Here is a 13,636-nt window from a genome sequence, read left to right as displayed (position 1 = left end):
AATTGCGATGAACCGTCCAAAAAGCAAAAATAGGAAGGAGTCTCGGAAAGGAATGGAGATTTGGGGGTAGTTGATGGGGATGGGGTATGATCGTTTGTGCACGGTAGATAAAACATAAGCGCGATCGATAGTTGATGAGACAGGTTGGCAGTTTGATGATGAAAGATAGCTGTGACTGATGTATACTACACACTTGATTACTACTTCGTATAATCCCTGAAGCGAGCAGCAGCAGCAGCAGTAACAACAACAACTTCCTCGCACCTCATAGACGTTTCGGGATTTAGCGCCGAATACTACTACTATCGCCATCCAGGTATCTCTGCCTACGTACCCTATCTAGTTACTTGCTAGACAGTCAAGGATATCTAGTACATGCATGCATCGCACTTGCATGGGTTACTACTAGACTAACACACGGAATACGCTCAGATAGGATTTCCTGATGGCGATGGCAGACGAACTTACCCAACTGAGTAGGAGTATTTAGTATCCAGTTAACAGACTAGGATGTTCAGTGAACTGTCCACACCTTTGTAACGCCACTGAGATAATCGCATCTTGTTATTATTACTATGTATCATCATTATTGTTGTTTTCTTTTCTTTCTTACTCCAGTCTTTTTACCTCCTTCACCCCCTCTTTACTTACTACTAGCTGTTCGACGCAGCCTCCCTGCGCCCGAGACGGGTAATCACTCCAGATCCCGAGTCCTTGGCACCATCTGTCAAGACAACCTTAAGAGCGAGTATTAATATTATCATTATCGATTTAAGGCGAGGAGAAGAATGGGGTGACCAGGAAAAGAAAAGAAAGAAAGGTACATAAAGAAAAATAAAAGAATGGCATTATTCAAAACAATCATAATAACAACAACCACAATACTAATAACAATAAAACCAAAAAACATCAACGAATCAAAATTTTACCCTTTTCTCAACCATTTTCTGATTGAGTGAAAATAAAAACCATTTCCTGCACAATTTCTCATTCCTCTCTTTCTCCCTCTAGTCTCCTAGGGAAAAATAATCCCCCATCTTCTTCAGTACTTCCCCCCCCCTCTCTCTCCTCATTGTGCATGCCCTTCTGAATACCGCCGGAGCAAATGACGGTCGTCTGTAGTTTGTGGCTACTCAGTATCCACTCCCACCCATGATCGTCGGTTTTCTTTTAGTTGGGTCTACTTTGGCCCCCCCCTCCCCTCTCTCCCCTCACCCATCTTTTTTCACCCCCGTCCCCGCCCCCCCTGTTCTTGTCATTTACCCATGGGTCCTACTAACTAGGCTAGGTTTTGACTTACTGTAGTAAAGCAAACTATGGATGGCGTTAGTATGGGACAGCTGACGGACGGCAACTGCCAGTTTACTGTGCGCGTGCGTTAGAGGAGGACAGCCAGTTTCAGAGAGAGAGAGAGTGAGCCAGATCTTGTGCCTGTCGGCTTCTCTGACTCGACGTTTCTTTTTTTATTTCTGGTTGTTTTCTTCTTACGAGGGAGTTTCAAGGTAGGGATAGCAAGAGTAGTATAGTGTATAGAAGTTGTTATTTTTATTTTTCTGTTTATTAAATATCTGCTGTCCTTCTAAACTTGTTCTTCCTCTTCTTCTTCGTCTTCTAACCGCGAATGGCATCACTAAATGTACAGCTTGTCTTGCAGGAAAGGATCTATCTCGGAGTTGGACGTGCATGGTGATGATCCAGCAGTGTTATTTGTCTCCCGGGAAAGGGAAAGGGTTAGTGTACCAGTAAGTTAGTAGAGGGAGAAAGTGAGAAGAAAAGGAAAAGAAAAGAAGAATAGGGAAATAATAAAATAGCGAAAAATTATCACGACAAAAAAAGGCAAAAAAGGAAAAAAATGACATGAGAAGAAAATTTAATTAGAAATTGAAAATGGAAAATAAAAATCGAAGGAGGAAAAAAAAATGAGAGAGAAGAAAAGGAAAAAAAAAAAAAAAAAAAGATTGAGGGGCGACCGAAAAAAGTAAAAAGGGTTAAAAAATAAAATAGTAAAATAAAAAAGAAAAATAAAAAAAAGAAAAGGAAAAGAAAAGAAAAAAGGAAAAAGAAAAAAAAAAAGAAAAGGACTGAACCCCGACAACCTTGAAAGAGAGATCTGGTGTCCACCCAGCCCAGATCCAATTGTTGAGCTGCCTCACTCCTTACCTTGCATAACCTTGGTTCAGCTGTCTCCATCGTCATCGTGTGCGGCGATGTCAAGGTACTTTTAAACTCAGGCGCTGGTAACTATATTACTATTATCTGTCGCCCATGTTCCTCTCCTCCAACTATCGTCGTTCAGATTCATTATCTACGCTCTGTGACCTCAGTCGACTCACTTAGTTAACTCTTCCACCCCTCTCCGTCCTTCTTTTGCTTCTCCATCTCTTGATATCTACCTCATTCTTCCCCCCTCTCCTCCCCGCCATTTAATTCCACCACCAATCCTCATCAATCCTACTTATTACTCTTCACAACCCAAGTGGTTTGACGTGTGGGGTCATATATTATTTCTTTTCTTCTACCCCTACCAACCTGCCTTTTGTTCCGTGTGGAAGCCGCAGGCCGGCTATACTTGTGCAATCAAGCCTCCCTGCTCTGGACTTCTGTTCTACCTATCATAGTGGAATAGTTACCTCCTCGGAATCCTTTTCCTTCCCTTTGGCAGTGTTTGTCTATGTCCCAGTACCGTGAACTGGGTGAGGATTCTGGAAAAATGGCCATTTCCTACGCAAGTGGACTTCCAGCGGATCATACTCCTGCTCTTCCGTCATTTCGAGAGGTGAGCCAACACACTGCGACTGGAAAACCGACCGGTGGTTTCGCCGTAAGAGGACCAGCCAGACTAATGTACTCTTTGATAGCTACTCCCGCCTCATCTCCATGATGAGATCGAATCGACCTCATATTTCACTTCCCGCCAGCACGCGCGCGAGCGGCCTACATCAGCAGCTCACGAATTGACGTCCAATCCCCGCCCTTTCTCTGATCGCCCCTATGGATCGCCCCCGAAATTGCCATTCGATTATGCCGCCCGGTCGAGTGAACCCCAAAGCCGTATGGCTGGTCACCCGACCGACCCCATTACAGGCTCTCCTCGCTACGCTTCTCGTGGCCCCAGTCCCATTCTACCATCCATTCGGGACCTTCAGTCGCTCCCTGAACGGGGATTGAATACATCGGGCGCTGCTTACCCAGAACCAAGAGCCCTTTCTCGACCGGACTTCGCAGCGCAGGAATTCAGGGCGGGCCCGGTTGGCCCCCACGCATATCCCCCAACCAACATTCCAGGCACAGTAGCGGGTGATCGGAGGAGCGTGGATTCTTTCCCAGTCATGCCCAATCAGACCGGCTATGCCTATCCCGCAATGGGTTACCAGAGCGATTCCGAACAACCGTCTCCGCAATCCCTCTCTCATGCTCAACAATCAAATTTCGGTATCCTCGGGGATTCGATTGACCCCAAGAACAAGCGGAGACGGGGCAACCTGCCCAAGCCTGTCACAGACATTCTGCGTGCATGGTTCCATGAGCATCTTGACCATCCGTATCCCAGTGAAGAGGACAAACAGATGTTCATGACCCGCACGGGACTCACTATCAGCCAGGTTAGTAGGAAACCACTCCGTCTAACAAGTCAGCACCTGCTAACTAGAAATTTATCTACAGATCAGCAATTGGTTCATCAATGCTAGACGGCGCCAACTTCCTGCTCTCCGGAACCAAATGCGAAACGGCGGAAACGACATTGACTCTCAGAGGCAATCTCCCTTCAGTGACATGGACCAGACGTCCCCGGAATCAATGCCGTCTCCTCACCAAATTGTCAAATCATAAATTGCCTTCGAGCACGATTGGGCACACCCGCTGGGCCAGGCATCGTTCTTGATGCCACTACCGCAAGATACATCCAACATTTCATGAGTTATGGGGCTTCGGGATACCAAGAACCAAATAGACACGAGAGTTCGCCACCACACCCATCTTTAATCTTTCTTTTTGATCATCAAAGAATTCTACGACGAGCCGAGTGAGATGGACAACCGCTCTTGATACCCTCTACCGTTTATCTAATCGACTTTATAATTATCGTGCATGGCTTCAACATTACAGGGTTTATGTGGCTGGGAGCACGGTTTGGAATGGCAGTTGCTGAGATGTGCGGTTCCTCACCTGTGCGCCCTTGCCTCCCGCATCATGGCTGCCTATTGCGATATTGCATCTCTAGGTGTTTTTGGTCATTTTATCGGCTATCTTAATTTCCTATGTTCTGTCTTTCTATACTAGATCAACGTGTTTCCTTTTGTTCTTTTGGCGCGCTTACACTTGCAAATCGGTTGTGATGGGTTTCACTTGGAGATGAGGATCAAGCATATGCATGACTTTTTGTACAGTATAAGTACGGATGATGTGACCATGTCAAGTTAGACTGTCTTTCCTTTTCATTTTCTGCTTACAATTTTTGGGAGGTCATCTCAGGTTTTGGAATTAGACAAAAATTGAGAACATTGGTTATTACCCATATAGGCTCCATTTTGGAAAGTCCGCATTGACTCGCACTTTCTCTCCTTTTTTTTACTCTTCTTCATTTACCCTTTTCATACATTTCCCGGCCCTCCTTATAAGACAGACCATGGTTGGGCTGGTTAAGGTTCCCTCATCTCACATCCGGGCGGTACCGTGCATTTCTGGCATTCGTCACAAACCCTTACCCAAGGCTGCACTGTGGCTTGACGAATTCATTGGTGCAGGTTTTGTTAGGCCCACCACCGCATGAGGCGATCGTTCGAGGAATGGAGGAGCCAACTCATTCTCAGATAGTCCCCTGGTGGGCGGTAAGAAAACCATGGAACCGCTCTCGCATTTCTGATCCGAAGGATCCATGGGTTGAAGACCATTGTGAGACGCATGCAACATTGGAATCGGCCCACCCTGAAAGGCCACTCATAGCCTCTAGCCTTGCGGTGAGCGCCGGAAAGGACAGGCGGGAGGCGTGCTGTCACACGTCATGAGAAGAACTACAAAGGCCTAAATTTTGGTTCCGGCCAGTCGGGACGTCAGATCGCCAAGTGCCAGTTACCGAGAAGTGCGCCTCGTGGATAGTCCAAGCCCAGTTGTTGCAGGGAGGCCGTTCGACGTCGTTGGATGAGCGCTGCTGCTTGTCAAGCGTTCGGACTCTCAGACGGGCGCGAGCGCTTTTTGCTATTCGGCCAGCTCTTGCGGTAAGGCGGCCTTGGGATCCTGGATCACCCGAGGAGGTCATCTTGGACGTCTGTGCGGGCGTACGTAGGTCGACCCTTGGACTCCGTATCAAATCGTACTGAAAGGGAGGGTGCCGACCCATTGTCCGTCCATCAGGTCTCATGAGCCACACGCACACACGCAGCGTTACTGTTGCATAGAGACACTCGAGGCTGGTCTTCTTGGGCCCCTCTTTTTTCTTTCCCAACGGTCACCGGCACGGAAATCCCTGCAAGCCAGAGACAGGCGGACGGGCGGAACATGCCTCCGAGACCATTGGAGAAGCAGATCAGGCTTGTCGACTGTGGCACAGGGCTTGACCCCAGCTGCACGAAGCACGGGGGAGGAGGTGAGGGAGAGGAGAGGAAACGATTTAGAAACCAGGATCTATCCGATCTATCACATGGCGGTGAATCTGGCTGCCGCGCATGGGGATCCCAGGTACTCCGGATGTCACCTTTCAAAGCGAGGGGGGGTCGCTCGGATCAAGGATGGGCGGCATTCTACTGGAGGAGGGGGGGAGGATGCTACACAGGATGTGCCTTGACAGGAACGCAGCTCGAATCAGGGCCTGCTTTGACACGACAGCTCAACGGTCGAGGGGATGCAGATGGGCATGAAGAAATACGAAGAGGTATTGCATGACACCCGTCCTAGCCCTGATCCCCGATCAGAAGATGAAGACAGGTCGGCAGGTCAGCCGGCCTATCATCATCCCTCGCCCTGGATTTGAAGGTTCTTCCTGTATCTGTACATGCGACCGACCGATTGCAAGTCCGTCGCGAAGTTTTCACCCATCGATGCAGCGAAAACCTGGAAACCACCCAGCTGCACCCCACTCTGGTGCGGCAGATCTCCCTTTCCCTAGTATGAGGAGAGAGAGGATCGACATTGAAGGTCAATAATTTAGTGCCCTTTGCTGAATATTGTTGGCTCTGTGACTGCTGTACGATTTAAATCACCGAGCATCCCCGCCATGATGCCGCGGATCACTTTTCCCACCCCCTGGCCGTGGGATATTATCTCCATGCTGCAAGGTGTGAGTCAGTAAGGAACTCCTCGCGGCTTGATAACTGCATTAACCGGTTGGGAGACCCCCCACTGCGTGCAAGAACCGCGATGCCTACAGAATCGCCTCGCCACACACGCACACCAGCCACAGGCCTGGCGTCAGCGCCTAAAGGAGCATTTCCGGAGCCTATCGTCTGTACCAGGTACATGGGACTATGTACGAAATGTAGGTGGATATGGACTAATGCACGCGCCATCCCTGATTCCTCCCAACCAATCCAGGGCCATAGCCCTTCCCAGAGCTGCGACATGTTATACTACCCATGGAGCTCTGCCCGATCCAGTCCGACTGGAAGGCGAGTGTGCAACGCTCGGTCCTCTCAGCTGCACAGTCGGGATTGTCGTCCCTTGACGAATGACGTCTCAGAAAAAACTAAGCATTTAGGCACCTGAATTGCATTGCCTGACGGTCTGACAGGCCTTTCCCCTCCCTTCATGGTAAATTTTTACCTGCTGCGGAAATCCGAGAGATCATTTATCGGGCGGAAGTAACCACCGATGAGGACCAAACTCATCCCCCCCTCTGGCGTGTTTAGTTGGCCGTCATGCAAGTTCGCATCCTGGGAGCTAGCCACTACCCACTTGCATGTACGTCAGTCACGGTGGCTTGTGTTTGTACCCAAATGCAATCCGGGGACTCGGGATTTGACATACTGATACAAGGCGACTAATCCGTTGGCTGGAGTCTTTGCCCAGACTCTGGTCTGGTGTGGGGGTTGAGTGTCGTGTGTCTGTGTGTGTTGTATGTGCACTCGATGTGCGTACGTATACCCCATACCAAACCGACATATATGCATACATATGTCGACATGTCTGAGGCGAACTGCAAGCTAAATCTGCAGGTCGTTCATTACTTACCTGCCTGTCTATCTGTATGTGATATGGTGGAGGAGCTCCTTTCTAAACTTACTAGGTATGACAACAGATTCATATTGCATCTTGCTGGCCCCCTTTTCCTTTTTCGAACTAAAATAGTTGCTTCTCCTTTCTCATTCTTGTTCAACCCTAGCCCTACGGGCGCATGCCATGGAATGCATGAGTACCATGGTTCATCCAGCGCCCTGTGCGTTTACTCCTCATTTCCCACTAACTCCCTGCCTCCTGATATCATCCAAGGGTTTCTGCTGCTGCTGCTGCTACTACTACTACTGCATCGCTGATTTCTCCCCATTTGCATGCGTGCGCTGGCGCCTATACCATGGTAAATAGTCTTGGGACCGCCGCCCCCCCCCTCATCTCCATTCCCAAACAGGCAATGACCTACGTGTTATTGCTTATGTTGTGTGATGAGAAATGGTTGGCCACCGTCAAGGTGACGCACATAGGCTGGATAATATATCCGACTGAGACACGAGGGTAATGGGTTTTACCTTGCCAACTTCGCAAAACCAACTTTAACACCTGAACCAGACACTAAGTTATGGAATTGGGTTTAGTGGATTTTTGTTCCTCTTCTCTCTCTCCCTTGATTTGTTTCCTGGGTTATCTTGATCTTATAGGGTATGTAGTTCTCCCTCTTTGGGGGTAAAAAACATAAATCTTGCTTTTTGGGCAGGAAACTTTATTGTCGGCAAAGTTAGCTAGCTAGCTAGCTAGTTAGTTAGGAAGCTAGATACAGTAGTTCTGGCCCTTGTTATGTATGTGTGGGGTATGCAAAGGGATGGATGGGTGAATGGGCATGATGGTAGTACTCCGTAGTAGTAGTGATGGGTTTCTGATCAACGGTTCCCTCTTTTGAGTTTTGTATCATGTAACGTGGAAGATGTTGGGGCGAGAGAGCTTGGGGAAAAGGGGATGGAATGGGATGATGATGATGGTTCGGTTTCATGTGAGTTCCATGAGAGTTTGTTATGTAGGGATGGTTGATGGTTGTGGGATTTCATCGAACTCATCCCGCTTTCGGCTGTACTTCGAAGTTAGGTTTGGTCATTCAGATGAAGTTGAGTTATCTTTTTGTTTATCTGTGGTGATAGAGCATGTTGATGGTGGGTTAGATAGCATGTCTATCTGTCTGGGGCGTATGGATGTCATCTGCTTTCTGTACCCTCCCTTACTCTGATATCAATCAGCCTGATATGGACTACTAACTAATACTAGTTGAATGGAGTAATCTATTCTTCATGGCAGAGTCGAAGTTAGCTAGCGAGGAGAAGACACTCAGGCTCACGTTCGCATTCTGCTTGCCTATTTGAATTAGTGATCGGATAGGGATAGTAATTGGATATGATTGTATGTAGTAGTATATCTGACCTAGTTACAATCTACAATAACCCTTATTTACAATAACCGAGGGAATGAATCAAGGTCCTTGAATTGGATAAGTGATCACAGTAGTTGGAATGATGTATATAGAGGTTCGTGACTTCGTTAGAGATGTGTGTAGTAAAGTAATGTTGTAGTAAACAGTATTATTTGCTCATTCCGTTACAGATTTGAAGAGGTGACTTGGTCGATAAAGAGGTGAGAAAGGATGAGAATCGAAGCTGTTATTCATTACGAGTAGTTATCTACATTTTGATGCCATGTAATAGACTGATATGATGGGTTGAGAGTGTTGTCTGTACGCAGTAAGTACTATTCGAGGGTCTCGAGAGCTACTAAGGTACTGTTTACTAGCCCGTTTGGAGGGTTCCAAGAAGATTTGACTGGACGGAATCATTGATTGGTAGTGTAGGCTTTTAGATGTATTAGGGATATGGGTTTTCGGTTTGGTGTGGATCATGAACGTCGTTTAAGCGGTAGGTTAGTAGGATGAAGAAGATTTTATAAGGTTTATATCGACACGTTGAGATGAAGTGATGGGGAGATAGTAGCAATGGTCGAATTAAAGAAGTATAGGGTAAATCAATATATTATATAATGAAGACTTTTGTTTTTGGGCTCAAATTATAAGTACTTTAGTGACAGACAGGTCTTGGTCGGTTCTGTTTTAATATTGGTGGCACTTGGTATGGTGTGTACATGGGATATCAGTGGGTGCTCTGGAGGAGACAGGTACCTCTCTTAGATCAAACTCATATAAAGGGGCCGAGTTCGACTACTAGTCATTAATTCTGTCTGTTTAGAATGTCGATGGGTAATCATACACCCTGCGTCATACGAAAGCATTGTGTATAAAGGAGTGTCTGTGCCACATGCCATGTTGGTGACACCTCCTCAGTTAACTAGCTATGGCTTGGGCATGTGAAAAGTAGAGACTCGGCCCGAGCACATTTGTGGAAGCTAAGCTTATCATAACACTACGGCGGTATACCTGTGTCCCAATCGCTTGCGGGCATCAGGTACCGGGTAAGATCGTAAGCGCCACTATAGCTCACTTGGACCGGCCACGAGAATAGAACAGTCTCTGTCCGACTATAGTTCTGCTGCCGGATATTAGATTGGCGCCACTTCACTCCTAACGGGTATGCACATCCGCTTGACACTGTGGAAACAATTGCCAGGGTCCAATAGCGCTACCGGTACCCGAGAAATGCTCGGTGCCACCCGGGAAGGTATCAGCAGTTGATAGGGCGACTGACGAGCAAAGACTGCTATCCTATAAATGTTAGTGGCCCCGGACATATGCAGGCCTCCGTCTGGGGTTACTCTCAAGAGCCAACGGCATATCAGTGATTACCCTGTGTCAGGATAGCGCGGATATTGCATAGACCCATCCTCGATCCGGGATACATGAGTGGCCATGTGTTCTTCTCGACTAATTGAGCATAATCCAAGGATGGCCAATCACACATCAAGTCCGCCTGGCTATGGCCACTTCCATCCTAGACAAGACAACGAATAGGATCTGGGCTAATCTCCCAAGACGGACCAATCGATCATGACACGAGCCAGTAATTCTGCACGCAGCCTGCGCTCCCGTTCCTGGGGCCATCTGGAAGCGGTATCGGATCGGTAGTCCGACGTTGCTGCAATGGATAAACGTGTCTGGCGTTGTGGACCTTCTCGAACTGGCTAGAAGCCCACAGGGTCATCGGCAAGATTCCGGTTCGCACAAGGTAGTGTGCAGTACGACTAAACCTCCACGGGCCCACCGGTCTTCGGCATTGTTCTGCACGCGTCAACCAGAAGGCTAAGCTTTGCTTGGCTATCTGATAGTCCGACTATCATTCCTGACTTGACAAGCGCAGATGTACGAGATTTGCGGCGTGATCGACGCGAAGCCCGTGGAGTCATCCCGAGTACCGGGGTTATCCACTTCCCGCACATCTGGAGGCGGATACAGTGATGGCGGACGCTTGGATGCGAGCTCGGAGAGACGTGTCTTCGCTAATGGAGAGAGAGAGGAAGGAGTAATGCTTGGTTGTGAAGAACGGACCAGGGTGTAATTAACCCCTATGCAACCTCAGCTACGGAGTTTGGCAGGTACTCCGGCCACGATGCCGTGTCTTGCCGCTGAGCCGACGGTTGCCGCTCGTGGAGTTGACCTGTGGCTAGGTGCTGTTTCTGTGTACCTAATTTCCAGACATGTTATGGAGCACTTGGAAGGGGCCAGGGGGAACCGTAGCATTGGCATATATAAAGTGGACACCATCTGCTCTTCTTGGTGGATGTGAAGCTTCAATTGAGAGCAGAAGTGACTTTGGATGAAGGAAAATGCAGAGGAAAGTTGTTTGACTGCGAAAAAAACGCCACCAGATTTCCGGCAACGAGCAAAGCAGACAAAACAGACAAACTGAGCCTAAGGCATGACCGGCGATCATGTGTCTACAAAGAACTTCCTGGATCGTCGCTGCCTCATCTTCTACCAGCTCCCCTCCTTTACTTCCTCGGCATACTCATGAACACATGCCTACGATGGTCAACTCTCAGTCTGTTCCTATCAACCATGTTCGCAGGGATTATGGTCTGGCCGTTGAACTCCCCTGAATATCCTGCCTGAGAGCCTACGTCTTCCGATGACGACGTGTCTAGTGGCCGAACCGCCATCCGATATTAGCCTGCAGCCGGGAATAGCCATGGACAGACGATTCCAGAGGTTACTAAATCTTAGCGTATGAGGTGAGCAAGGATATACTCGGCGTTCCTTCTTGGGCCTTCCGAAATCAAAGCCGCCGAACAGTTCATTGTGATCTTAATAAGCTGAGTTAATTTAGCTGCAGGTACGGCTTCGATAAGGGTGGGATATGGACTTCTACAACCTGGTGATTCGGAGATATCCGATTCTCAAATGCGTTCCAATAAAGAATATGAACAATGAAGTGGCCCGGAGTACGGAGAAATTGCCTCTATCGTTGGTCTCTCGTGTCAAGCGTGTTCATGGCTAATAACGTTAAAACATTGACACATCATTTCATGATAACTAACAAGTGAGACATGTGCCACTCATTCCCGAATGCAACCATTCTATCAGGCCAGTGGGGAACGCACGGCTAGCCTCGTCGACCTCCGATGGTTGGTTACTCCCATCAGAGTTTCCTACTGGACCATCTCAGGAAGGTGGAAAAAGCAACTTGGAATGGCACCATTCACCGATACAAAGCGCACTGTTGGTTGCCATTTTACTTTCCCACCCCCTCACCCGCCCTTCTTGCCTACTGGCGCCTGGAAGTGGAATCCTGGAGCAGGAGAGAGGAACGGTAATTGGCAAGCGCTAACCAAATTGCGCCTTGTACTATGGAGCCGGCGCTGCGAGCCGACGCGCCCCATTCCCAAAATGACCTAACGGCCGTGAAGCCGAGGTTCAGGGTGTCCCTACTACTTGCAATGCTTAACAACAGACGGAATAATATTCAAGCCCCATCATTGCACTTGTCAAAAATCAAGAAGCAGCAAATTTGGGCCTGAAGCAAGCCTAGATTGCGATACTAGTCTTTACTGCGAAATAAACTAGTTACTAATGAGGGGTTGCTGATTCGCTGTGGTGTATGTGATATCTGTGTCGAAGGCCCCAGAGAGCTCGACCACTCCCCCGAAGACAAGCCTTGCTCAGACAACCCGGGCTCCACCGCGTGCTGGGTCCACCACTTCTGCTGACCTTAACGCGGGTGCCTGTCGATTATGGGTCAACAGCCAATATGCCTCCTCCGTCCCGGATTGTGAACATATGATAAGGAATGATGTGATAAGGAGGAAAAAGACGGTATGATCTAAAAGCATTGTACGGACATAACAACAGGGATGGAGTGGACCAGTAGGAGCTCCGCCATGATCCTGGTGGCTCGAATCATTCCTGAGGATCCCCCACGGGCTGCTGTTGTGGAAGACGCCTGGGCACACTGGCACCACAAACGCTGGACCTGCATAGATTATGCTTTTCTGGCTTCGGGTCTAGACATGGATGTGATAATATCAACGTGCATCCTTGCTAACAGTCCAACAATAATTCCGGTGATAGCCGCCAGCGCAGGCATTCTATGTCGCATTGCAGGATGCGCCGTTCAAGTGTAGAGATGAGACATGAGGAAAATTTTTTCTCTCCTTGGTGGTAGAAAGACCATTTGAGGAATCTTATAAGGTAATTACCTATGGTCAGTCGCTATGGTCTTGTCGAGAGAAACTCCTTCTCGTTAAGATCTACATGATCGCTTTTTGATTTTCCCTTGGTTCACGCGGTTACTTTCTCCCCGTCAATCTCCAACCGCTGTCATGCCTGACCATCAATTTGGAACGGATAAGGGGAGAGGAGAAATTGGAGGAGCGATCATAAAAAGCTAATTTTGTTTATTACTATTATTATTTTTTTTTTCTAATGAGGGAAAAACGGAAAGAAAAACAAAAAAGGAAAAAGAAAAGCCGTCATCAGTTCCAAAAGACCATCAGCCAAAGATACACGCGAGTTACTGACCTTCTTATCCTGGACTTCCGCCCGATCCATATCTTCATGATAAGCAGGGAACCGAGCAAATCAACGCCAAACTTCAGCGGCAGTTCCTCACTAATTTCCCACTTTCCACCGGCGTCATTTTGGTCCCAACCCCCCTCCCTGGAAGCAGCGGGATTTAGTTACGATCCGGTTTACATCGGAGACTCGGAGAATACCATAGCGCATGCCAATCAGACCCCCTGCCCGGGTGACTGGCCAGTATCGCGACCCATTGTTTCTATCTTTCTAGAAGACCTGCAGGGACATGGATTGGCTGGCTGCTGTGCTGCCGTCATTTAGCGTCTACCCCAGGTCAAGAACGGACTGGACGGACCCATAACCAATCTAACCAAAGCCAATTTCGTCAATTCCCAGCTGGCGAGCACAATCCCATTTCCAGGGTTGGCCGCCAACTGTTAAAAGGCACTATGCGTCTCTCCACCTGCCCGCCCCTCGAAGGCCTGCGCGTAGTAACTATTCTACTGCTTTTTTTGCCTCTTTTGCCCTCTTGATTTATATTCTACC

The 13,636-nt window shown here is 48.2% G+C and overlaps 1 protein-coding gene across 1 annotated transcript; it reads left to right on the top strand.

The window, feature by feature from the left end:
- Positions 1-2,710: 2,710 nt before the first annotated feature.
- AtWU_03110 (homeobox domain-containing protein) lies at positions 2,711-3,831 on the top strand (the record flags this gene model as incomplete). Its single annotated transcript, XM_035498223.1, has 3 exons — positions 2,711-2,776; positions 2,859-3,602; positions 3,664-3,831. 3 exons carry the CDS (start codon positions 2,711-2,713, stop codon positions 3,829-3,831), a joined length of 978 nt encoding a protein of 325 aa, XP_035354116.1.
- Between the last annotated feature and the right edge of the window lie 9,805 nt (positions 3,832-13,636).

Source organism: Aspergillus tubingensis (genome assembly GCF_013340325.1).
Source record: "Aspergillus tubingensis WU-2223L DNA, scaffold_4, whole genome shotgun sequence".
Classification (NCBI taxonomy): Eukaryota; Fungi; Ascomycota; class Eurotiomycetes; order Eurotiales; family Aspergillaceae; genus Aspergillus; species Aspergillus tubingensis.
This window is presented reverse-complemented; position numbering and strand designations above follow the sequence as displayed.